The sequence below is a fragment of the Coregonus lavaretus genome, assembly GCF_964263955.1.
Source record: "Coregonus lavaretus genome assembly, chromosome: 8".
Taxonomy (NCBI): domain Eukaryota; kingdom Metazoa; phylum Chordata; class Actinopteri; order Salmoniformes; family Salmonidae; genus Coregonus; species Coregonus lavaretus.
In genome coordinates, this window is record NC_139995.1 from 50105388 (window position 1) to 50132299 (window position 26912).

The 26912-nt window shown below is 42.9% G+C and overlaps 1 protein-coding gene across 1 annotated transcript; it reads left to right on the plus strand.

Annotated features, from left to right (window-relative positions):
* Positions 1 to 1989: 1989 nt before the first annotated feature.
* On the plus strand, positions 1990 to 25352 carry LOC311133217 (thioredoxin reductase 1, cytoplasmic-like). The gene is made up of 16 exons (XM_084166704.1): positions 1990 to 2243; positions 2732 to 2792; positions 4080 to 4189; positions 5233 to 5340; positions 5759 to 5831; positions 6096 to 6218; positions 9613 to 9755; positions 10201 to 10316; positions 14709 to 14934; positions 15475 to 15567; positions 15852 to 15928; positions 19287 to 19443; positions 19793 to 19900; positions 22078 to 22173; positions 22517 to 22651; positions 24630 to 25352. The coding sequence occupies exons 1-16, from the start codon at positions 2127 to 2129 to the stop codon at positions 24690 to 24692; spliced, it is 1806 nt and encodes a 601-aa protein (XP_084022830.1). The 5' UTR covers positions 1990 to 2126; the 3' UTR covers positions 24693 to 25352.
* Positions 25353 to 26912: the final 1560 nt, after the last annotated feature.

The window sequence follows — 26912 nt, forward strand, 5'->3', positions numbered from 1 at the left end:
TTAATTACACATTTATGTATTTAATTCTAATTTTAATTAATTAATGACACATTTAAGTAATTATTTAATGGTGTATTTATTTATTTAATTGTGGCACTTTTAGTCCTCCATAGGGGTCAAGGCTACGACGGCGCCAGTGCAATGAGTGGAGCATACTCAGGTGTTCAAACGCGCATATCAGACCGAGAGCCTGATACTTCTTAGGTCGTTCTTCATGAGTTTTAGTTTAGGAAACGATCTATCCGCAGAAGCGACAGTTACAGGATGGTAAAAACAGATTGATTGTCGTACCAACGTCAGGGAAATTGGGCAGAAGGGAGTTGTTCTTGAAATACAGCAGTTCTGCAACATCTTTTATTGAATCTCTCATGCTCCTTAATTGGGGGGGTTGATATGTGATTTACTAGTGAACATTTGAAAGTGGAATGTGAACAGTTGAAGATATAAATCATTAATTAAAACAATAATGAAAAGACAGCAAGTGGTCTAATTTACTGTTTAAAGCGCATTCTATGGTTGGGACACTGGGAGTGGGACCTTGATGTACACTTGCTTTCCAGCAGATGGTGCTATGAGCCAAAACATTGGGTCTGAGTAATCGCTTTCTAATTGCAATGGATTATAAGAACCATATATCAAATAATTAATGTAGCCTAAAAAAGTACAGACACAGAGAATTTAAGTTTATAGTCTTTAAGAAAAAAACGTGTAATCCTTATACTGAGTAATACATACATGTGGAAACAGATGCATCGATCGATGCAAATAGAAACATATTTATGCATTTCTTTGTGCTCTCCCCCTCAAGAAAATTGCATGTGGCTATCAAGTATTTTTCTTTGCTATCCGGAATCCTTGGGACGTCCTTGGCTATATCATAAACATTTATGAAAACTAAAATGAGCTTTTTGGTAATTTTAGGTTAGGGTTAGGCATAAGGTTAGCAGTGTGGTTAGGGTTAGGTCAAATATGATCTGTTTTATTGATTGAGGCTTCACCTCTTCTTCTCTGGTTAGATTTAAAATCCGATTTTAAGAAGATAAATTGTTGAAATAGGCGGTTTTGTCTTTTTTTAAAACCTTTGTTTAAGGTTATCTAAAAGGGATACAGCTTTTGTCCAAATGGACTTTACGTAGCAGGGTTAGGATAATTTGGTTAAGGTTAGGAAAACGGTTAGGGTTAGCTAAATTGCCCCCAAAAATATACCTTTGACGTGAAATTACACAAAAGCTGTATTTCATCTAGACATGACCAAAATATTCATCTAGACATGACCAAAATAGGCGGGGTTTAGGACCCTTTGAAAGCTGTCGAATGCAATCTTATAGCTGTCTGAAAATATTGCCTGTTGATCCTCCAACAATTTTATGAATTCGTATTAATATTACATGCATTATCGATATCAGTTTCACTGATTCATCAGTTTTATTTTATAATATGGTTGGATCACATATAAATACATTTATTCAGAAAAAGGTTTAAACAAGTGTTAGTATTCATTCAGGCATGTAAACAGACATCCCGCTGACACACACGGACGCACAGGGTTTTCACTAGTTACCACAGCCACAAAGTCAAAATTGCCTATATCTTAAAAATTAATGAAAAAATATATATATGTTTTTGTCTTAATTTAAGGTTTGCAGTGTGGTTAAGGTTAGGGTTAGGTTTAGGTTTAAAATCAGATTTTATTTTAAGAATTGAAATTGTAGAAATAGGCGGGGTTTAGACATTTGTGGCTGCAGGCAGGCAGGCAGGCAGGCAGGCAGGCAGGCAGGCAGGCAGGCAGGCAGGCAGGCAGGCAGGCAGGCAGGCAGGCAGGCAGGCAGGCAGGCAGGCAGGCAGGCAGGCAGGCAGGACCTAAGATTTACGCAAGACATTTCGCGGTGTTGATGTACTGGGCGGGGTGTTGATGTACTGGGCGGGGTGTTGATGTACTGGGCGGGAGCTGAAACGAAATGAGGACAAAAGTTGTCCCGTTGGAATTGTAGTCCAGAAGCTAGCTAGAGTCTCTTTATCTGTTATTCGCAAGGACAATCAGTTGGAGGGAGTTTCGCTCCTCTCTTCCATTGCTAGACACAAGTTGAAGCTTGCCAAGAGGTAAGGCAGACGGAAATAGTCCGAAAATGCCTCCCATCGACAATGACACCGGGAGGAATCAACTAAAGTCTCGGATACAGGAGCTTATTGATTCTAATCAAGTGTTGGTATTCAGTAAAAGCCACTGTCCATTTTGTGTGAAGGTAAGTCCAACATATGCGTTTACTTTTTGTCTAACTGGCTAGCTAGCTTCTTTTGTCCTACTTATTTCTCCCGCGAGTAAGTTAGGCACATTCTCCCGCAAGTAACGGTAATTGGCTGCATGTAGAGGTCTTCACTGGTCCACCCAATCGGGTCTGGTCTAGACCCGGACCTGTTAGGATACGGGTCGGGCCTAGGGAGGATTGTCCTGGGTCCATAACTAGGTAGATATCTTGGGCTAACGTTAGAAAACTTAACTAACTTTTAGTTGTCTTTACTACTAACTAGTGTTTTAGCTTTCCATGAAAAAATGTATTGACTGAGGCGCCGCTTATCTCCCTGTTACGTTGTTGTGTAACGTTACGCAGAACTAGCTGGATGACTACCACGCTGGCTAGCGAGTTACATCGCTGGTAATAGCCCTATAAATAGATAATACCGCGAAGATAAAACAACGGGGTTCAAGCAGCATACATCTTTTTCTTTCCAGGTGAAGGATCTGTTCAAGGAGCTGAACGTGAACTGCAATGTAGTGGAGTTGGATTTAATTGGTAAGGAGTTGTTCCCAGGACTTGTCAAGCTTCTTTCTTGGAAGACGGGTGTACTCAGCACTGTCTTTTCTCAATTTATGCCAGTCACACCACATTACGTTTACATTTAAGTCATTTAGCAGACGCTCTTATCCAGAGCGACTTACAAATTGTGTAGTTGTCTTTGATCGGTATGATCAAAATTGTACCAACTTGGTCTGTTATTGTGACTGTAATACCGCCACACCGGTAGTCACGACTCATGACTGCAGTTGAGTCACGGTAACTAGGCTTCTCCAACTGCGCTCTGATGCCGCTGATGTACATTAGTAGCCTTCCAAACTTGCCTGGTACTCCGCACTCTATTGTCCCTCCAATCACTCTGACATCAATGCAAATTAAATCGAAAGTGAAATAAGTGTTCCTAGACGTCTATGTTGCGCAACATTTCTATAGGCTATGCAATTGCTTGAGGAAATAGTTTTGATGGCTCTATTAAAAAGAGGAAGAGCCGATCAGCTTTCTATAGGCTAGGCCTGCTATTTTATTTATTTATTTTACCTTTATTTAACTAGGCAAGTCAGTTAAGAACAAATTATTATTTACAATGACGGCCTACACTGGCCAAACCCAGACGACGCTGGGCCAATTGTGGACCATTCGCTATTCCCGTGTAGCTCAGTTGGTAGAGCATGGCGTTTGCAACGCCAGGGTTGTGGGTTCGTTTCCCACGGGGGACCAGTATGAAAAAAAAAAAATTATGCACTCACTAACTGTAAATTGCTCTGGATAAGAGCTTCTGCTAAATGACTAAAATGGATGAACCCCCCCCCCCCTTCTGACAGGTGCATGATATTGGCCCATTCTAAATTCACACATCTTATTTACTATATGTAAATAAAATAAATAAATGAAGAATAGCCGGATGGGTGTGCTATTCAAGTGCATACGGATGAAGTCTCCCCCCCAGCCATTTGATCTCTCACCAGTCACAGCTGTTCTGGTATAAATACACACTGTGCATGGAATAACTATTGCTCTGGCAAATACACTTAGAAAAGATTTCCAGTACTGAATTATGCAATTTATTTAAACACACTGTGTTTGTTTGCAGAACCAAAGTACATTTACATTATAGACTGCACAGGCTGTCAGCACTTAGAATTGAAGTCGATGGTGTATGAATGCATGTCATGTATATGACTCTAGTGTACATGTCAAAGATATGAAAGGAACAGTAGGATTAATGATTAATTTCATATAAATGTAGCTGCTACTCTGCTAACATCTCTTAACGGTTGTGTCTAGAGGATGGATCAAACTATCAAGAACTGCTGCTTGAGATGACCGGACAGAAAACTGTCCCCAATGTCTTCATCAACAAGACACACGTCGGTGGCTGTGACAAAACAATGAAGGTATGGATCGGTGTAGCTGCTTTCATGAACCACAGATCATTCTCAATTCACTCGTGGTTTTGCAAATGCCACCGCTTTTAGAATCTTGGGCTTATCCTGTCTTGAGATTCAAGCATGCATCAAACTTAGGCTAAAATCTCAGGTTGTGGCAATGAAAGATATCTTTGCGTTTGATGTCATAGGTTCCCCTTTCATTTTAGCATGTGGTAAATGATGCCCACCGCAGGCTTTAATTGTGTCGCAATATTACGAAAGAGAGTCTTTGTCCGTTTGCCAGAAACAAGGGTTGAGTGAATCTATTTGGGTCAAGTGTGGTTAAGCCAATTTACATCAAAATGCACTCCATTTGTCTTTTTACATCAAAATGGCTCCTTAAGAACACCCACACCTAGAGTATTCTCTTCCCTCTACACTGAGCTGCAATTAGCTAATGATACACTTTTTTTTGCCTGGTCATGCTTTGCATAATCTAGCACTTTGTCAGCATGACACAATAGCGTATATTTCACTTGAAACACATTCTCCTGATGTATTATAATCCTGACAATATCACCATGTGTTCTGTCTCTTGCCCTTTTCTAGCAAATGCTGGTTAATTTCCATCATGTGGCACGGAGAACATCCCTCCGGCATGAATGGTGTCAGCGTCGCTGTTGAATGTAGAATACCCTTTTTACATTTTAGTCATTTAGCAGGCACTCTTATCCAGAGCGACTTACAGGAGCAATTAGTGCCTTGCTCAAGGGTACATAGACATATTTTTTCCCCCCCGCACTTAATCGGCTCAGGGATTATAACCAGCGACCTTTCGGTTACTGGCCCAACGTTCTTAATTGCTAGGCTACCTGCCGCCTCTCATAGCCATGCACACTTTTCAGTAAGCACCATTTTTGGGATCATAAATTAGCATGCTGGTGTCCTTACTGTATTACACTTGTCTATTTCCCACCAGAAGCAGACCTTTTTTTGTGCCCTTTTAAGACTGCTGGGTTAATATTGTTTTCGCCATGGTATCTGACCACCTGTCGTCATCCTCTTCTCAGGCCCACAAAGATGGTGTCCTGCAGAAACTGCTGTGCGGGGAGAATGAGGTCTACGACTACGACCTCATCGTCATCGGGGGCGGCTCGGGAGGCCTGGCCTGCTCAAAGGTAAGAGCCTCCCAGATAACGCGTTTAAAATCAACCTTGCCTCCAGACCTGCACCTTTCTAGTGTAGTATTGAGGCCCATGAAGGAAGGCTGTAGTCCAGTCTATCATGGGCTCTGTCTGAGAACGTTACTAGCTGTACAATCCTTGCGTCCTCTGTCCTTGTTTCCTCAATTCCTCTCAAAGCGCATTGGAGGAGAGGACCCAAGCTCCCTCTAAAGAGCTTGGAGATGAAGTTAGGATGGGAAAAAGCAAAGACATGACAGCTAGTAACGTTTTCAGACAGCCATGGTGAGTATTTCAGATGGCTCGTCATCGCAGCAATACAACTAAAGCATACAAGCTGAGCTAGTTGACCAGTGGTTGTCTTAATCAAGTTGTCTAAATGGCTGTCTGCCCTCTTGTGCTTCTCCTGGGACAGGAGGCAGCGTTGCTGGGCAAGAAGGTGATGGTGTTGGACTATGTGGTGCCCACGCCGAAAGGGAACACATGGGGTGAGTATGGCTTCACGTGTCACACTCTTCTTCGATGGACATTGATGAGTTGAGTCACGTGCGTCTCCTCGACTGAACTGGTAGTTATTTGTGGTTGTTTCAGACATCCTCTTACAGCACACTGCTGCAGGCCCACCGAAGCACAAATCAAAATAGCTTGCAGAATACTGCTGTTATCAGTAGCAACATGTCTGCATGTGTCAATGTGGATCCAAATGAAATCTCCAAATGTGTGATTCTGTATGTGTCTTTGGCTCGGGACAGGCCTGGGCGGCACATGCGTGAACGTGGGCTGCATCCCCAAGAAGCTGATGCACCAGACGGCCCTGCTAGGGACTTCCATGCAGGACGCCCGCAAGTTTGGGTGGGAGTTGCCCGAGGAGACAGGTAACGTCTGGGTCAGCGGTTTAGGTTCTAATATCCATTTTAGTCACTTGGAATGCATGCCTAACACTAGGAGCGGGCATGAGTACTCGAACGGACATTAAAACTCGATCTCTAACCAGCGATAAACAAAAAACATTTCAAGTACTGTAAAACTATTTGGTGGAGTGTGCTTTGTGGCTTGTCCTGAAAATGATATTGTCTTGAAGACGACGTTAATTTGCTTTGACTCTAGTGTTCCAATTGTACATGTGCATTTGCGGAACACAACAAAAAAGAAACCAAGGCAAGCATCACAGTTCTTCTCCGTTAGGACTGCTCCCTCTACACACGCGTGCAGAGTTTGCACACAATCTCCCATTAGGCCTACAGAAATAATAATAAATGCCTATTAAAAATGGAGGGCATAAAACAAATGCCTCTAACTGGTGGGATACACAAGCTACATTCCTTGCCAAATAACGACAGTTTCCAACAACGAGCTGCAGTTTTGGAATAATTCCAGCCGGTCTATTTTCCACTTAGGCTAATTTGAGAACTGCTAGTGCCATTTAGAATTGGTTAGCCTAGGCTATAACCCCTAAACATAGACAGATTCCACGCTGAAAATATGTAAAATCACAAGTTTGATTAAGAAAGTGTATTTTCATCAGAATCATTAAGCCTAGGCCTACTGACCAAACCGATGATGTGGCCGTAATTCATCACCATACAGTGTTCAATGTGGAGTTATTAATCCATTTAGAACATTCCAAAGAACAGGCAGATTAACTAAATTGTATGTCTGTACGCCTATATCGAAAGGAAGACCAGATTTTGTTTTGTAACCATGAAGAAATTGTCTTTCAACGCACCAAACTAAGCCCCGTTTCAAGTGATCAGTCTTTGAGAATACAGTGAGGGGAAAAAAAGTATTTGATCCCTTGCTGATTTTGTACGTTTGCCCACTGACAAAGAAATTATCAGTCTATAATTTTAATGATAGGTTTATTTGAACAGTGAGAGACAGAATAACAACACAAAATCCAGAAAAACGCATGGGAAAAATGTAATAAATTGATTTGCATTTTAATGAGGAAATAAGTATTTGACCCCCTCTCAATCAGAAAGATTTCTGGCTCCCAGGTGTCTTTTATACAGGTAACGAGCTGAGATTAGGAGCACACTCTTAAAGGGAGTGCTCCTAATCTCAGCTTGTTACCTGTATAAAAGACACCTGTCCACAGAAGCAATCAATCAATCAGATTCAAACTCTCCACCATGGCCAAGACCAAAGAGCTCTCCAAGGATGTCAGGGACAAGATTGTAGACCTACACAAGGCTGGAATGGGCTACAAGACCATCGCCAAGCAGCTTGGTCAGAAGGTGACAACAGTTGGTGCGATTATTCACAAATGGAAGAAACACAAAAGAACTGTCAATCTCCCTCGGCCTGGGGCTCCATGCAAGATCTCACCTCGTGGAGTTGCAATGATCATGAGAACGGTGAGGAATCAGCCCAGAACTACACAGGAGGATCTTGTCAATGATCTCAAGGCAGCTGGGACCATAGTCACTAAGAAAACAATTGGTAACACACTACGCCGTGAAGGACTGAAATCCCTCAGCGCCCGCAAGGTCCCCCTGCTCAAGAAAGCACATATGAAGTTTGCCAATGAACATCTGAATGATTCGGAGGAGAACTGGGTGAAAGTGTTGTGGTCAGATGAGACCAAAATCGAGCTCTTTGGCATCAACTCAACTCGCCGTGTTTGGAGGAGGAGGAATGCTGCCTATGACCCCAAGAACACCATCCCCACCGTCAAACATGGAGGTGGAAACATTATGCTTTGGGGGTGTTTTTCTGCTAAGAGGACAGTACAACTTCACTGCATCAAAGGGACGATGGACGGGGCCATGTACCGTCAAATCTTGGGTGAGAACCTCCTTCTATTCAAGCATGACAATGACCCACAACACACGGCCAAGGCAACAAAGGAGTGGCTCAAGAAGAAGCACATTAAGGTCCTGGAGTGGCCTAGCCAGTCTCCAGACCTTAATCCCATAGAAAATCTGTAGAGGGAGCTGAAGGTTCGAGTTGCCAAACGTCAGCCTCGAAATCTTAATTACTTGGAGAAGATCTGCAAAGAGGAGTGGTGGCCAACTACAAGAAACGTCTAACCTCTGTGATTGCCAACAAGGGTTTTGCCTCCAAGTACTATGTCATGTTTTGCGGAGGGGTCAAATACTTATTTCCCTCATTAAAATGCAAATCAATTTATAACATTTTTTACATGCGTTTTTCAGGATTTTTTGTTGTTATTCTGTTTCTCACTGTTCAAATAAACCTACCATTAAAATTATAGACTGATCATTTCTTTGTTAGTGGGCAAACGTACAAAATCAGCAGGGGATCAAATACTTTTTTCACTCACTGTAACTGTTCTAGACGCGCATCACTTCGCACTGGCAACTTTTTCATTTGGAAAAATATTCAGTACTATTTTATTCTGCTATATTTCATGTTTTTTTCTATTAACAGTGGAGGCTGCTGAGGGGTGGACGGCTCATAATATGGCTGGAACGGCACTAATGGAATGGCATCAAACGCATGGAAACCATGTATTTGATACCATTACGCTCCAGCTATTACAACAAGCCTGTCCTCCCCAATTAACGTGCCACCAACCTCCTGTGTTGCTATGTAATAGGTGTCTTGACTGTGATAAGGGCTTGGAAAATAAGAGTGTCTTGTCTGCTAAATTAACCAAGCAAGGCTATGCCATTGCACAGCCACAGGCTTCTACAAGCAAGCGCCACTGCTGAGGTTACAGCCTTTTGGAAGATTGTGTTCCACAATATAATATAACCAGTTCATATTATGGTTTCAATAAATGAATCTTAAAGGGCACTTGCTTTTTTATGGACTCAATATACAGTATATGAGGCAATTTAGCAATGAAGATGTGTTATAGCTAATGGTTATGATAAATGAGGCATTGTTGTGTACTGTTGGCATATAGATAAATGGCCAAAAGTATTTTCTTCCAGTGCAGGTCTTGCCCTTGTGTTCTAAAGTAGATACTTTTTCTCCCCATTCCGAGTACTCTGAATTTTTTGGGGGTGAGTACTCGAACATTCAAATGCCCATCTCTACCCAACACATGAACTCAACCAAAGTAGTAAGGATATTGGAGCAGAGCCATGGCCAGTGCTAGGAATGAAACATGAGAAGGTATAAGTCACTTTTTGATTTGAAAACATTATTGTTTAAGCCCTCTTCGTGAGCCTGAGGTAACCGAAGGTCATGGAAATGTCAATGTTACATTTCCAGGGGAGTACTTTTGCAGTAATGGTAGTAAACAACTAAAGACTTGTGTGGTCATTGTTGACTTTGTAATTCTCATCTGGTTCTTAGTGAAGCACAACTGGGAGACGATGAAGACGGCGGTGAACAACTACATTGGCTCGTTGAACTGGGGCTACCGGGTGGCGCTGCGCGACAAGAACGTCAACTACGTCAACTCCTATGCTGAGTTCATCGAGTCGCACAAAATCAAGGTCGGTCGGCGCTTCGTGAGTTTACAAGCAGATGTTTGACCACAGTTATTAATGCTTTATAATGAATTGACTGCCTTCCATTTTACCCGTTTAGAAGGCAGTCAATTCGGTGTGAAAATGGATGTGAACTGTTTTAGATGCACAGCACATGATGTATTCTCAAACTGGATAGTAACTAGCTTTGTTAGTTCCTTGGCTTAAACTAATCCCAAAGATATTTAATGGCTCTGTACACTTCACAGCACTTAGTAAAGCAGCTATTGTCTCTCCCATGGGAGGTTCTAAACCGCACACCCTTGACTTGACGCATTGATTCTTGCTAACCACACTCAACAAATGAGATGAGGCTAAGTGTTGGTTTTAATGGAAATTATTTAGTGTGTACGAGAGTAAAATAAATCTGTGAAGAATGTTTGACACCCTACTTACCCCCTCCACCCACCAGGCGACCAACAAGCGAGGGAAGGAGACCTTCCATACGGCCGCAAAGTTTATCCTGGCGACGGGCGAGAGGCCACGTTACCTGGGCATCCCCGGAGACAAAGAGTACTGCATCACCAGGTGAGTCCTTCCCCTCCTCCTTCCCTCCCAGCACACAGCAGGCATTATTTAACCCGCAATCCAATTACACTGCCGTTCAGCCAGGGGAAAGCCCTCGTTATTCAATCACCACAATAGAGACAAACACACTGAAGGGTTGTATTCTGTAGTGCACACCGTGGCGAAACCTTTTGCAACAAATGGAAAAACAAGCATTTCTAATTGGACAAGATCAGGTAATCCCTCCCTGTTTGTCTGTGTCCTTCCATTTGGAGCCTAGTGAATATGACCCAGCTCTACCAAGACTGTACAGATTAAAGCATTTGTCTGTAATGCTGACTCATGTAACATGTGGATGGGTATAAGGGATGTGGAACATTGTAGCTGAGTTTGCGCTCTGACACACACATGCACACACACACACACACACACACACTTTGCAAGTAAGCTCACTTTTCTCATTTCCACCACAGGAAGCCTTGTATCTCAGGGTACTCATTTAGTAAGACTATAATCTCCCACCAGCCTAAACACAGGTTTCCTAGAAGATTACCCCCTGCTGCTGTAGACTGGTGTGTTGTTGTCATAGGAACAGACCCTGGTAGCCATCTCTGTACCATTTGAAGCAGGTTCTATGTCTAATGGTTGTATTGTGACTATGGCTGTCCCTGACTAAAACAAATCTTGGTTGACCAAGAGTCATCTGTTCTTTTGACCAATCGATTGGTCGACATTTTAAAAATGTGTTTTAATCAAATCAACTATCTGCACTGAGCTTGTCTGATGCTATAAGCGAACTGTTTGATGAAATTAAGACACAAATGACTAGGAGTCCGACCGCAATTGATTTGATTGTGCTCAGACTTGCTGTGTTAAAAAAAAAAGACAGCAAGTGACTGTGTGACTAGCACCTGTTTTCTCCCTGTCCTCCCTGCTGCAGCGACCACCACAGAACATTAACAGTTTATTTCGCTGCTCTCTTTACGTGACACGTATGCGTCGCATGCACGTTGTATACACGTGACCAATAGGGCCTGACCTATAGCATATCATAATTACATCAATAAATTGGTTATAACAAACCCTTAACACTAACGCGTGACAGCAAAATGGAGGACGTGACAAATAAACTCAAAACGGGGGAATGTTTACTGGTTGCTCAGGAGGTAAAGGGGAAAGTCAGACGTGTAGAATACATTTGACTAGTTGTGGAAAATACTGGAGATCAAGAAAAATAAGGTGAGTAGCCAGCGCTGCGTGCATATTATGTGTGCCAAACAGGTGCTGTTAGATTACAATAAATGTCTGACCATTTGTTCCAATGTAAACAACTCTAAATTATAAGCGTGCCAGAGAGTTTGTAACACCTTTATTACAGCAAAGACTAAAAACAGTCGCATTAATTAGTGAACGCAATTTCCGAAATGGAACGGTTTAGGCCTATTTATTGTTAATGCTAATTATTAAATGGTCGCTTTGTTATTTTAAAACTAAAATGCTTGATTGCATTTCAAATCATGAATGACTCGTGTGATGACATGAACGAATAAGTGATTGATACAGTAGCCTATATACTGTAAGTATTGAAATATAGGCCTAAGTAAGTTACGGCATTAAGACTAAAGAGGATGCGCTCTTAGGCCTACAGTTCGATGGTGGTTATGCAAGGCTGCTATACTAAGCCTACTAATTACATTACTTATTATGATGAAAACAACGAGATCAAGGAAAAAGGAGGGTTTTTATTAATAATAATAATAATAATAATAATATTATAAATATAATTTTGTAAACAACACAAAATAAATAATAAAGAAGAGACTGGTCTAACGAGGAAAAAAAGTGTAAAGCCTTTATTACAGCATAGCAAAGATTAAAAACAGCTGGATTTGGGAAATAGTTTATCAGATGTGGTTGCGTGAGGCTTGGTGCTCAGGGAATCAGTAGGCTATTAAACAAACACTCAAACAGGCAACAGAAGTAGGATGTGGCTTATTTCTGGAGATGTACCAGTCAAAAGTTTGGACACCTACTCATTCAAGGGTTATTCTTCATTTTCTACATTTGTAGAATAACAGTGAAGACATCAAAACTATGAAATAACACACATGGAATCATGTAGTAACCAAAAAAGTGTTTTATATTTGAGATTCTTCAAATAGCCACCCTTTGCCTTGATGACAGCTTTGGCATTCTCCCAACCAGCTTCTTGAAGGATTCCAACATATGCGGAGCACTAGTTGGCTGCTTTTCCTTCACTCTGCGGTCCAACTCATCCCAAACCATCTCAATTTGGTTGAGGTTGGGTGATTGTGGAGGCCAGGTCATCTGAGTAGGCACTCCATTACTCTCCTTCTTGGTCAAATAGCCCTTACACAGCCTTGAGGCGTGTTGGGTCATTGTCCTGTTGAACAACAAATGATAGTCCCACTAAGCGCAAACCAGATGGAATGGCGTATCGCTGCAGAATGCTGTGGTAGCCATGCTGGTTAAGTGTGCCTTGAATTCTAAATAAATCACAGACAGTGTCACCAGCAAAGCACCATCACACCTCCTCCTCCATGCTTCACGGTGGGAACCACACATGTGGAGATCATCCGTTCACCTACTCTGCGTCTCACAAAGACACAGCGGTTGGAACCAAAAATCTCCAATTTGGACTCATCAGACCAAAGGACAGATTTCCACCGGTCTAATGTCCATTGCTCGTGTTTCTTGGCCCAAGCAAGTCTCTTCTTCATATTGGTTTCTTTGCACCAATTCGACCACCATGAAGGCCTGATTCACGCAGTCTCCTCTGAACAGTTGCTGTTGTCTGTTACTTGAACTCTGTGAAGCATTTATTTGGGCTGCAATATGAGGTGCAGTTAACTCTAATGAACGTATCCTCTGCCACAGAGGTAACTCTGGGTCTTCCTTTCCTGTGGAGGTCCTCATGAGAGCCAGTTTCATCATAGCTCATGATGGTTTTTGCGACTGTTCTTTAAATTTTCCATATTGACTGACCTTCATGTCTTAAAGTAATGATGGACTGTCGTTTCTCTTTGCTTATTTGAGTTTTTCTTGCCATAATCTGGACTTGGTCTTTTACCAAATAGGGCTATCTTCTGTATACCCCCCTACCTTGTCACAACACAACTGATTGGCTCAAATGCATTAGGAAGGAAAGAAATTCCACAAATTAACTTTTAAGAAGGCACACCTGTTAATTGAAATGCATTCCAGGTGACTACCTCATGAAGCTGGTTGAGAAAATGCCAAGTGTGTGCAAAGCTTTCATCAAGGCAAAGGGTGGCTACTTTGAAGAATCTCATTGTTTTAACACTTTTTTTTTTTTTGGTTACTACATGATTCCATATGTGTCATTTCAGAGTTTTGATGTATTCCTCTGTATTGATGCGTGGTCCTCTGTAGCTCAGCTGGTAGAGCACGGCGCTTGTAACGCCAAGGTAGTGGGTTCGATCCCCGGGACCACCCATACACAAAAATGTATGCACGCACGACTGTAAGTCGCTTTGGATAAAAGCGTCTGCTAAATGGCATATTATTATTATTATTATTATTATTATTCTACAATGTAGAAAATAGTACAAATAAAGAAAAACCCTTCAATGAGTAGGTGTGTCCAAACTTTTGACTGGTACTGTATATGGATGATTTATAGTTAGGCTATTGATTATAGACCTAATTAAGTTTGTTTCCTCACTTTTCTTAGACAATTAAGGCAAGTGCCGTTTTCTCGTCTCCCAACTCCGCTGCTGCTTGCTATTATGCACATAGCAACATGGTCTAGGAAATGAGCCAATTTCAGAACCGTGGACAGTGACCACTATCCAACGTGGGAGAAGGCCCATTTGTTATAAAATATATAACTTTTCTTTGTTGCACCATTGTTCTTACATAATATAACCATATATAATTTCAGTCGCACGTCTTAGAGTGATGGACTGTGACATCCCCACGGCCTCCACAATGGATTAGTCCACTCAGACAGGCGCCAATCAGGCAGGTGTCTTGTACACCATTAATTATTTAATTTTTTTGCTACTGCTCGACTAAAGCAGTCTCGGTCGACCAACAGCCTATCAACCAAACAATCGACCAGTTGACTAAATGGGGTCAGCCCTAATTGTGACTGAATAACTAAGTTCTCAGATGACATACTTATCTACTGGTCTCATAAAGTCCCAGGCTCACCAGTCTTTTTGTGTATAGTTTGGGAGATTAACTGTTGACATTTTAAAGATGTAACTTTGTTTAGTGAATCAATCTGACAATCCAAGTATTTCACATGCTAATTACAGAAAGAATGGGTGAATTGTGGCGTTGGTACATTTAAGAGCATTATGTTTTTAACGAAGGTGCATTCTACTCTGGCTGCTATTCCTGTGTGTGTCCCTCCCTTGTACGCAGTGATGACCTGTTCTCTCTGCCCCACTGCCCCGGCAAGACCCTGGTGATCGGGGCATCCTACGTAGCGCTGGAGTGCGGGGGTTTCCTGGCGGGCCTTGGCCTGGACGTGACAGTCATGGTACGCTCCATCCTGCTGAGGGGCTTCGACCAGGACATGGCCAACCGTGCCGGCAAGCACATGGAGGAGCATGGCGTAAAGTTCCTCCGGAAGTACGTCCCTGTCAAGGTGAGCCAATGTGACTTATCTACTACCAGACCTGGGTTAAAATAGTTTTTTGAAATCTTTCGTTTTGCTTTAGCCTGCCTGAAATGTCAGGTGGGTAGTGTGTGCACTGTTGGAACTTTTCTATTGGTTCCATTGCAACAGGTAAGCTCAATCAAGCACAGCTAGTATTTTAAATTATTTCAAAAAGTGTTTGTCTACTAGGACCTTGTAGGTTTCCTCAGCTGTTCAGGGCTTTTATGACTCATGGCTTGGAAATGCCTGGTACTAAATCGCTCTGTCATCGGGGAAGTTGTGTAATCTGTTGCTCTCTATCTAAAGAGTCCGGTCATCAGTTTAAGTCTAACCTTGATTGCTGTTCGCCTGTGAAGGCAAACTAAATTAGAAACCACGTGCTCTTTCAGAGAAAAAGATTCCTTCAGTTCACCTGGCCATTATAGCGTTCGACATTTTGTAACTAGATATAAAACTAATTGTATGCAAGATATTTGTATTTGTGTGTGTGTGTGTGTGTGTGTGTGTGTGTGTGTGTGTGTGTCTCAGGTGGAGGAGCTGGAGGCAGGCACTCCTGGGAGGCTGAAGGTGACAGCCAAGAGCACGGAGGGAGACGAGACCATCGAGGGAGAGTACAACACTGTACGTACGCATCACCATCCCCTTAACCCCCAATATCCCATAGCTTAGGCGTCCCAAAGTCAATCTAGCACTTATAAATGAAACCAATAGTTAAGAGTTAAATCCGCAACCATATTGCATTAGGAATTAACTCTGCATGGTTGTCCGTCTTAGAGCATTTGTCATAACTAGAATATGTTTCGTCAGCGAAATGGAGTAATTCCTGCTTTATTTGAATGTTTTAATGACACGCTACAGCTGGAGAAACGTCCTGTTAACCAGGTGACTTCCTTGTCCTCCCTCAGGTGTTGATAGCCGTGGGGCGCGACGCCTGTACAGGAAAGATCGGCCTGGATCAAGCCGGGGTCAAAGTCAACCCCAAGTAAGTTTCCTTCCCTTTTAGTTTCTCTCCCTTATTTCATTCACCCATTCGCGCTTGCAGCCGTCACCAAGGAGACGTAGACGTAGAGGGGGGGGGTTGTGTGTGCCTGTACCTTTTTAAGAATCACCACAGTCATGGTGACCTTTAAGAATCACCACAGTCATGGTGACCTTTAAGAATCACCACAGTCATGGTGATTCAGCACTATTGCCACCCTGAGCTCGGGGTCTGTGTGTGTGATTCATTAGTTTATTTCAATTAGGGGACGGGTGGTAGGGTTAGGGGAAAATAATAAAGGTATGTGTACGTACAGTGCAGTGCATTCTGAAAGTATTCAGACCCCTTGACTTTTTCCACATTTTGTTACATTACAGCCTTATTCTAAAATGGATATATATATATATATTTTTTATTCCTCATCAATCTACACACAACACCCAATAATGACAAAACAAAAACAGGTTTTTATACATTTTTGCAAATGTATTTAAAATAAAACAGATACTTTATTTACATAAGTATTCAGACCCTTTGCTATGAGACTCAATTGAGCTTAGGTGCATCCTGTTTTCATTGATCATCCTTGAGATGTTTCTACAACTTGATTGGAGTCCACCTGTGGAAAATATAAATTGATTGGACATGATTTGGAAAGGCACGCACACACCTGTCTATATAAGGTCCCACAGTTGACAGTGCATGTCAGAGCAAAAACCATGCCATGAGATCAAAGGAATTGTCTGTAGAGCTCCAAGACAGGATTGTATCGAGGCACAGATCTGGGGAAGGGTACCAAAATATTTCTGCAGCGTTGAAGGTCCCCAAAAACACAGTGGCCTCCATCATTCTTAAATGGAAGAAGTTTGGAACAACCAAGACTCTTCCTAGAGCTGGCCACCCAGCCAAACTGAGCAATCGGGGGAGAAGGGCCTTGTCAGGGAGGTGACCAAGAACCCGATGGTCACTCTGACAGAGCCCCAGAGTTCCTCTGTGGAGATGGGAGAACCTTCCAGAAGGACAACCATCTCTGCAGCACTCCACCAATCAGACCTTTATGGTAATGTCCAGACGGAAGACACTCCTCAGTAAAAGGCACATGACAGCCCGCTTGGAGTTTGCCAAAAGGCACCTAAAGACTCTCAGACCATGAGAAACTAGATTTAACTCTTTGGCCTGAATGCCAAGCATCACATCTGGAGGAAACCTGGCACCATCCCTACGGTGAAGCATGATGGTGGCAGCATCATGCTGTGGGGATGTTTTTCAGCGGCAGGGACTGGGAGACTAGTCAGGATCGAGGCAAAGATGAACGGAGCAAAGTACAGAGAGATCCTTGATGAAAACCTGCTCCAGAGTGCTCAGGACCTCAGACTGGGGCGAAGGTTCACCTTCCAACAGGACAACGACCCTAAGCACACAGCCAATACAACGCAGGAGTGGCTTCGGGACAAGTTTCTGAATGTCCTTGAGTGGCCCAGCCAGAGCCCGGACTTGAACCCGATCTAACATCTGAAAATAGCTGTGCAGCGATGCTACCCTTCCAACCTGACAGAGCTTGAGAGGAACTGAAGAGAAGAATGGGAGAAACTCCCCAAATACAGGTGTGCGAAGCTTGTAGCGTCATACCCAAGAAGACTTGAGGCTGTAATCGCTGCCAAAGGTGCTTCAACAAAGTACTGACTAAAGGGTCTGAACACTTATGTAAATGTGATATTTCCGTTTTTTTTTTTTTTTTATAAGTGTGCAAATCTGTCTAAACCCGTTTTTGCGTTCTCATTATGAGGAATTGTGTGTAGATTGATGAGGGGGGGGGGGGGGGGACAATTTCATCCGTTTTTGAATAAGGCTGTAATTTAACAAAATATGGAAAAAGACAAGGGGAATGAATTACATTGAATACTTTCCGAATGCACTGTGTGTGTATATGTGGGGATTGGAAATGACGCAGACAATTACATTGATAGAAGCCACAATCGATATGCAATATTAAAGTTGATCCACCCCCTAAAGAAAAAATAGTTTGAGCTTTGTAAGGAGAGAAACCCCCTTGTGCTGGGGTTGCAAATAGCCTAGAAGTTAAGAATGTTGGGCCAGTAACCGAAAGGTCGCAGGTTGAAATCCCCGAGCCGACTAGGTGAAAAATCTCTGTGCCCATAAACAAGGCACTTACCCCTAATTCCTCCGGTAAATCACTCTGGATAAGAGCGTATGCTAAATGACAAAAATGTAAATATAAAATGCTGTAACATTAGGACCCGCCTGTATCTAAAAACCTTGTGCTTCTTTACAATCATGTAAACTGGATTGAGGACAACGTGTTTTTCATGTTGTTCCTAACATCGTGTTTGGTTATGAATGGGTCAGCCTTACAGAGTGCTTTAGGTCATAGAGATTAAGCAATCGCATGAGTGCGCCTCTGAGTCAGTCATATGACTGGGACCCTATCAGCATTTAACATGGGGCTGACTGACTGACACACGGCTCAAGGTGCACCGGGGTTCCAGGGCCACCACGAGGTTGTAATACATGAGTGTAGGTTACGTGAGGGTAGGAGGGGTTATTGACAAAAGCTAATTGTGTGATGAATAACAGTGAAATTGCTTGTTGTTTTAATGTGACTTGAGAAGTTGTTCATTGTGGCATGACATTCTCTTGTATAGACACACACGCATATTCTCTCCAAACTCTCTAGACCTGGTCGGAATTGTTTTGCATGGTCAGATATCAGATCAGATTATGCAAATGCATACATACTGGTTTTTCTGGGATCAAAATGGGGCTTAGGTGGTTTTTAAAGCTAATTTCATACAATTCTACACATTCGCTGTTATTCATAAGACAATTATATATCTTTATCTGGTTTTGGTCGTTTAAATTGACACTGAAAACATTTTACCATTCCGTAAATTATTTCCAAAAAATATAAATACTTTTGGGACTAAGGAAAAATCACTTAGTCTATGCAGAAAACTCTGGCACAGACGGTCTCATCATTTGCGCTACATGCTATATCATCGTCTGTATACTTTTTCTCCGTATTGGCCATGACAAGATCTTGGCCCCACTCTGTCAGTCATTCAGTCCCATTCTTCATGGCTACGACCTTTGTCTGTCACTGTCAGATAAAACCTAGACATATATGGTATTTTCTTTACTTAAATAATGCATCATAAAAATTGTCCCCCCCCCCAACACATCCTGTTATTGGTTTACCCGTGAAATCATAGAACAGAGTTCTTTGTATAGTGACATTTCTCAAGCCAGGGAACTGCCCCTTTGTGGCTCCATGGGGATCTAAAATTAGTCAGATAATTTCCCCTCGCTAAGCTTCCACTCTCTCATTCTCCGCCTCCCCCAGGAACGGAAAGATCCCGGTAAATGATGAGGAGCAGACTAACGTGCCGCACATCTACGCCATCGGAGACATCCTGGAGGGCAAGTGGGAGCTGACGCCCGTGGCTATCCAGGCTGGCAAGCTGCTGGCACGCCGGCTGTACACGGGCGCCTCGCTCAAGGTAATTGTCGGACATTTTCTATTGGTAGACCATGGCAGTTTGACAGTGTGACCCTTCGGCAGTGTGCCCCCCCCCTTACTATCTCTGTTGTGCCTCTGCTTTGAGGAGATTAGCTTGTTGCTTTCAAATGAAAATATGGATGTTGGTGTTATGTGGTGGGGTCTTTGCTCCCTACCTAAAATGTATAAACTAGGAGAAACCCCTTACAGTATTTCCCTTGCTTCTATCATCGTACTGTAGGATGTTCTGCCTGGCAAACCTCCGATGTGACACCACCTGGTACAGACGGTCAATTGTCACACCCTCTTTGTTGTTATTATTAACTGCGGTTGAATGTTGTCGTGTGCAGTGTGACTACGTGAATGTTCCCACCACGGTGTTCACCCCTCTGGAGTATGGCGCCTGTGGTCTGTCTGAGGAGAAAGCTATCGAGCTGTACGGCCAAGACAACCTGGAGGTACACATGCTCCACTTCCAGCCTAGTGGTAACAGGGCCTAAAATGAACACCCTGCCAAATGTGGGTAGATTTTGGCATTGGCGGGTAAGAATGTCTAATTCACCATCCACATTGGTGGGTGGTCACACTCAGGGTTCTACAGTGCGAGCATTTAATAAAAATAGTCAAAAGTCAAGTATGGCCACGTGAGTTGTGATTTTATAGAAAAATAAATGCTGCAGTAGTAGTTTTTGAAATATTTCTGCCGTTTTGTTTCATATTTGGTAATGCACAAAGAAATAAGAATCCTAACGTTATAGCTATCCCACCTCGCGCAGCAACACTGCCTGTCTGGGGGGCTGTGCACACTTGAAAGATTTTGTTTTTAGAAGCAATGTGCATAAAAGTTGGTCTAACTTGTGTACTAAATTGAGATTTTCCTTGTGTTTCTTGGCTATTTATACTGAACAAAAATATAAGCGCAACATTACATTTACATTTTTGTCATTTAGCAGACACTCTTATCCAGAGCGACTTACAGTTAGTGAGTGCATACATTATTTTTTTTATTTTGTCATACTGGCCCCCCGTGGGAATCGAACCCACAACCCAGGAATTGCAAACGCCATGCTCTACCAACTGAGCTACATCCCTGCTGGCCATTCCCTCCCCTACCCTGGACGACGCTGGGCCAATTGTGCGCCGCCCCATCAACATGCAACAATTTCAAAGATCTTACTGACTTCAAGTTCGGATAAGGAAATCAATCAATTGAAATAAATAAATTAGGCCCTAATCTATGGATTTCACATGACTGGGCAGGGGTGCAGCCACGGGTGGGCCTGGGAGGGCATAGGCCCACCCAATCAGAATTAGTTTTTCCCCACAAAAGGGATTTATTACAGACAGAAATACTCCTCAGTTTCATCAGCTGTCCGGGTGGCTGTTCTGACGATCCTGCAGGTGAAGAAGCAGCATGTGGAGTTCCTGGGCTGGTGTGGTTACACGTGGTTTGCGGTTGTGAGGCCGGTTGGACGTACTGCCAAATCCTATAAAATGATGTTGGAGGCGGCTTATGGTAGAGAAATGAACATTCAATTCTCTGGCACGCTCTCTCAACTTGAGACATCTGTGGCGTTGTGACAAAACTGCACATTTTTTGTGGCCTTTTATTGTCCCCAGCACAAGGTGCACCTGTGTAATGATCATGCTCTTTAATCAGCTTCTTGATATGCCACACCTGTCAGGTGGATGGGTTATCTTGGCAAAGGATACATGCTCACTAGCAGGGATGTAAACAAATTTGTGGCCAAAATTTGAGAGAAACAAGCTTTTTGTGCGTATGGAACATTTGATGGGATCTTTTATTTAATCTCATGAAACATGGGACCAACACTTTTACATGTTGCGTTTTATATTTTTATTCAGTATACGTTGTTATGTTCACAGGCTACATTGCTTTTCAATGTTTTTGGAGTTTGCTTCCACTGCTAGCAAAGAGACATTTTTGGCCTCTACTATTGAGATTCCTCACAGGCACGCCTCGTTACCTAGGTAACCTTAAAGGGGCAGCTGAATTGGTCTTATCTGTGATGTTCTGGTTAAAAGACTCAGGTCACATAATATTAAATTGAGCAATATACCACATTATTTCTTACTAGTAATACATTTCTTGTTTTAGAAAGATTAGTAAGCGTGTTAATTTTTTGTATTATATATTTATTTTGTAATTATGGCAGCAACCAGAAATTGTCTGGTAAAAGAATCTGAGGGACTGGTAGATTTTTTTATTTTTTTTACAACTACCTGCCACAGTGGCTGGTAGCCAAAGTTAGTTTTAGGCCCTGATTGGTACTTCAGCCACATCACACACACTCGCAGCCCACTGGCACTGAAGAATACATATCGGACCGATATCAACTGACATTTTGTCTCTGCTCGCATATGCACTCTAGCTAGCATTCCAGTTGAAATGTGGACACTGGAACAAAGCCTTCGACTCGCCAGCTAAAATGGCCTACTATTATTTGACAGTGGAAAACCATAACTTGTGTGGTTCTGTGTGTTCACTTATGGTTTCTGCTTCTTCTTTCATATTTTCTAACTGATACCTAACAGAAATGTTTTTAGTATTAATAAAATGCATGTTATTCTGCCTTTACGGTATGTGTATTTAATGTCCTTGTTAACTGTGTAGGTGTACCACAGTCTCTTCTGGCCTCTGGAGTTCACCATCCCCAACAGGGACAACAACAAGTGCTACTCCAAGATCATCTGCAATAAACTGGACAATGTAAGAACCCCCCTCTTTTCAAACTTACCTGACTACCTGTTTAATTCATAGGTACAGCAATTATTGTCACCTATTTTGCCATATAGAGTTCAGACCTTCTCACATTGAAAACGGAGAATGTGCGGGAGCCAGAGAAATTACATGGGAACAAAAGGCTTCCACCCTTGTCTCTGGTCAAGAGGCTATGTGAACCCATTGTCACTTTGACACCAAATTCAATAGCCATATTGAAGAAGAATACACGTTCCTACATGCGGGGTCTGGCTAACATAACAAAATGGTAGATTACCGATACACTTGATCTATCAGACCCCGTAACACCGCTCTCTCTCTCTCCCTGCAGGACCGTGTGATCGGGTTCCATTACCTGGGGCCCAACGCGGGAGAGGTGACGCAGGGCTACGGCGTGGCCATGAAGTGTGGCGTGACCAAAGAGCAGCTTGACAACACCATCGGCATACACCCCACCTGCGCTGAGGTAAGACTGATCCCAGACCAGCTGCAGGCCGCATTTCATTTTAGTTGCTCCCTTCTTTTTGCCCCCACTACCATTGGCGTTGGAAGCACCATGCTCTACCTAGGTGGATAGAGGGCGTACGTCCTATCTTTCCCATGAATTGCTTCTGTGACTGCCTCTGATAGACATCCCCCCCCCCCCAAAAAAAAACAACAACATGGTGGCAGGTATAATAAGTCCCTCCACAGTGCAAAAAAAGTGGTTTCATACTCCGAGCACTGTCTGATTGCCTGAGTTGATCTGGCAGTGAGCCACGACAGATTTTTAGACAAATTAGAACTCAAATCAAGAATTGAAGAAGTATTGTCAACTGAAGGCTGAAAAACAAACCACTGTAACAGGTGACCGTTAGTACCATAGGTCAGGGGTTCTCAAATTCATCAGGGATCCCCTCATCAGAACACAACTCGAGTTGGATAGAAAATTGCATACAATACGTTTTATGACTTTGACAGTGCATGGCTGGACAAACCAAGTCTTGGGCCCAGGGAAGGAACCTTTTTTTAAAGGCCCGCCTCTTGGCATCGTAGAGAAAATGTAACAGTTGTCATGCACATTTCCTGCAATTCTACAAAGTATTTCAAGAGGCGGAGAGAAAACGTTGCAGTTTTAAAGCAGAAATTAAAGTTAATTTATGAAGGGGAAAAAAATGGGTAATGGAAGTATTGAGTTGAAATATTGATAATTGGTACTGTGGATACCATAACCCAGTGAGCCTCCAGGCCCATGTTTCCCAGGGTTAAGAACATACACTACAATTTTTTTGTCCATCAAATTGATCAGAAATATGGTGTAGACATTGTTAATGTTGTAAATGGCTATTGTAGCTGGTAACGGCTGATTTTTAACAGAATATCTACATTGGTGTACAGAGGCCTATTTATCAGCAACCATCAGTCCTGTGTTCCAATGGCACGTTGTGTTTGCTAATCCAACTATCATTTTAAAAGGCTAATTGATCATTAGCCTCCTGAGTGGCGCAGTGGTCTAAGGCGCCGCATCGCAGTGCTAACTGTGCCACTAGAGATCCTGGTTCGAATCCAGGCTCTGTCGCAGCCGGCCGCGACCGGGAGACTCATGGGCGGCGCACAATTGGCCCAGCGTCGTCCAGGGTAGGGGAGGGAATGGCCGGCAGGGATGTAGCTCAGTTGATAGAGCATGGCGTTTGCAACGCCAGGGTTGTGGGTTCGATTCCCACGGGGGGCCAGTATTTAAAAAAAAAAAAATTATTCACTAACTGTAAGTCGCTCTGGATAAGAGCGTCTGCTAAATGACTAAAATGTAAAAATGTAAAACCCTTTTGCAATTGTTAGCACAGCTGAAAACTGTTGTGCTGATTAAAGAAGCAATAAAACTGGCCTTCTTGAGACTAGTTGAGTATCTGGAGCTTCAGCAATTGTGGGTTCGATTACAGGCTCAAAATAGCCAGAAACAAATAACTTTCTTCTGAAACTCGTCAGTCTCGTCAGTCTTTGATCTATTTTATTTTAATGGACAAAAAAATTGCTTTTCTTTCGAAAAACAAGGAAATGTATAAGTGACCCCAAACTTTTGAACGGTAGTATACACTGTAGATTAATAATATTACATTGCATTGTGTTACACCCTCAACTTATTTCACAGATTCCTTGGCCAAAATCCATTTAATCTTTTTAGTAATATTTGTAAAGAATAACGAAAATACATATATTTTGAGATTTGGCTGCGGGCCCTCTGCAGTACTTTGTCCGCGGACCCCACTGAGAACCCCTGTCATAGGTAACTACATAATGTTCAAGGCGAATGCCATCAGTCTTTCGTGGCAAGTGCACCCTCTATCCATCTCTATGGTTGGAGCTTTGCTCGCTTGGCTTTGACCATAAAAAATAATATTGCGAACGAGTCATGCCACCTCGCTACGATGCAGAGCTCAACGGGCTTTCTCCTCCCTCTCTTCCAGATCTTCACCACCATGGAGGTGACCAAGAGCTCGGGCGGTGACATCACCCAGACGGGCTGCTGAGGTTAAACCCTGCTCGTTTAACGGGCTGTCCTGTTCTCCATCTTAGATCTCTCGCCTCGTAGCTCTGCGCCAACCTGGCCCCCTCTCAAATTCTACACCCAAGACCAATCGCTTCTCAGGAAAAACCAATAAGTTGATCCGAAACCGGGGGGGGGTCTGAACGGATGAAACCACTCATTTGGGATTAGGGGTGGGTGGGGAAACAGTGGGTCCGTATAATACTGTCTGAAAGATTGAGCCAATAAATGCACTGAGGGGGCCTGTAGGGTGGACATACAAGGCAACATAATGAGGTGAGTTACTATCTATGGGACAGCCTGCTAGATAGCGGGGATACTTGGCTGCTTTCACAAGGCACCCTGTGTGTCTTTCTCAGAGGTGCACCACCCCTCTCTAGGGATGGATGAGTGCTGTTTGACGTCCTGGCCCTTAACCCAGTCACTGTGGTGGGCTAGGACCGATGTCCCTCTGTCCAAAGGCACAAGGGGTGAACCGAACCCTTCGTCCAACTTAAACACCCATATATATATATATACACACACACACACATACAGTGGGGAAAAAAAGTATTTAGTCAGCCACCAATTGTGCAAGTTCTCCCACTTAAAAAGATGAGAGGCCTGTCATTTTCATCATAGGTACACGTCAACTATGACAGACAAAATGAGAAGAAAAAAATCCAGAAAATCACATTGTAGGATTTTTGATTAATTTATTTGCAAATTATGGTGGAAAATAAATAAGTATTTGGTCAATAACAAAAGTTTCTCAATACTTTGTTATATACCCTTTGTTGGCAATGACACAGGTCAAACGTTTTCTGTAAGTCTTCACAAGGTTTTCACACACTGTTGCTGGTATTTTGGCCCATTCCTCCATGCAGATCTCCTCTAGAGCAGTGATGTTTTGGGGCTGTCGCTGGGCAACACGGACTTTCAACTCCCTCCAAAGATTTTCTATGGGGTTGAGATCTGGAGACTGGCTAGGCCACTCCAGGACCTTGAAATGCTTCTTACGAAGCCACTCCTTCGTTGCCCGGGCGGTGTGTTTGGGATCATTGTCATGCTGAAAGACCCAGCCACGTTTCATCTTCAATGCCCTTGCTGATGGAAGGAGGTTTTCACTCAAAATCTCACGATACATGGCCCCATTCATTCTTTCCTTTACACGGATCAGTCGTCCTGGTCCCTTTGCAGAAAAACAGCCCCAAAGCATGATGTTTCCACCCCCATGCTTCACAGTAGGGTATGGTGTTCTTTGGATGCAACTCAGCATTCTTTGTCCTCCAAACATGACAAGTTGAGTTTTTACCAAAAAGTTCTATTTTGGTTTCATCTGACCATATGACATTCTCCCAATCCTCTTCTGGATCATCCAAATGCACTCTAGCAAACTTCAGACGGGCCTGGACATGTACTGGCTTAAGCAGGGGGACACGTCTGGCACTGCAGGATTTGAGTCCCTGGCGGCGTAGTGTGTTACTGATGGTAGGCTTTGTTACTTTGGTCCCAGCTCTCTGCAGGTCATTCACTAGGTCCCCCCGTGTGGTTCTGGGATTTTTGCTCACCGTTCTTGGAATCATTTTGACCCCACGGGGTGAGATCTTGCGTGGAGCCCCAGATCGAGGGAGATTATCAGTGGTCTTGTATGTCTTCCATTTCCTAATAATTGCTCCCACAGTTGATTTCTTCAAACCAAGCTGCTTACCTATTGCAGATTCAGTCTTCCCAGCCTGGTGCAGGTCTACAATTTTGTTTCTGGTGTCCTTTGACAGCTCTTTGGTCTTGGCCATAGTGGAGTTTGGAGTGTGACTGTTTGAGGTTGTGGACAGGTGTCTTTTTATACTGATAACAAGTTCAAACAGGTGCCATTAATACAGGTAACGAGTGGAGGACAGAGGAGCCTCTTAAATAAGTTGTTACAGGTCTGTGAGAGCCAGAAATCTTACTTGTTTGTAGGTGACCAAATACTTATTTTCCACCATAATTTGCAAATAATTTCATTAAAAATCCTACAATGTGATTTTCTGGAGAAAAAAAATTCTAAATTTGTCTGTCATAGTTGACGTGTACCTATGATGAAAATTACAGGCGCCTCTCATCTTTTAAGTGGGAGAACTTGCACAATTGGTGGCTGACTAAATACTTTTTTCCCCCACTGTACATGCATACATACATACATACGAAGACTCCTGTTGTATGTTAACAGCTGGCACACAGC

Excerpts from the sequence above, each read along its gene's own strand:
- LOC311133217 (XM_084166704.1), top strand. The coding sequence starts at position 2,127 with ATGCCTCCCATCGACAATGACACCGGGAGGAATCAACTAAAGTCTCGG. Across the intron at positions 10,317-14,708 it reads AAAGAGTACTGCATCACCAG|TGATGACCTGTTCTCTCTGC; the intron begins GTGAGTCCTTCC and ends CCTTGTACGCAG. Across the intron at positions 19,901-22,077 it reads ACGGCCAAGACAACCTGGAG|GTGTACCACAGTCTCTTCTG; the intron begins GTACACATGCTC and ends TTAACTGTGTAG.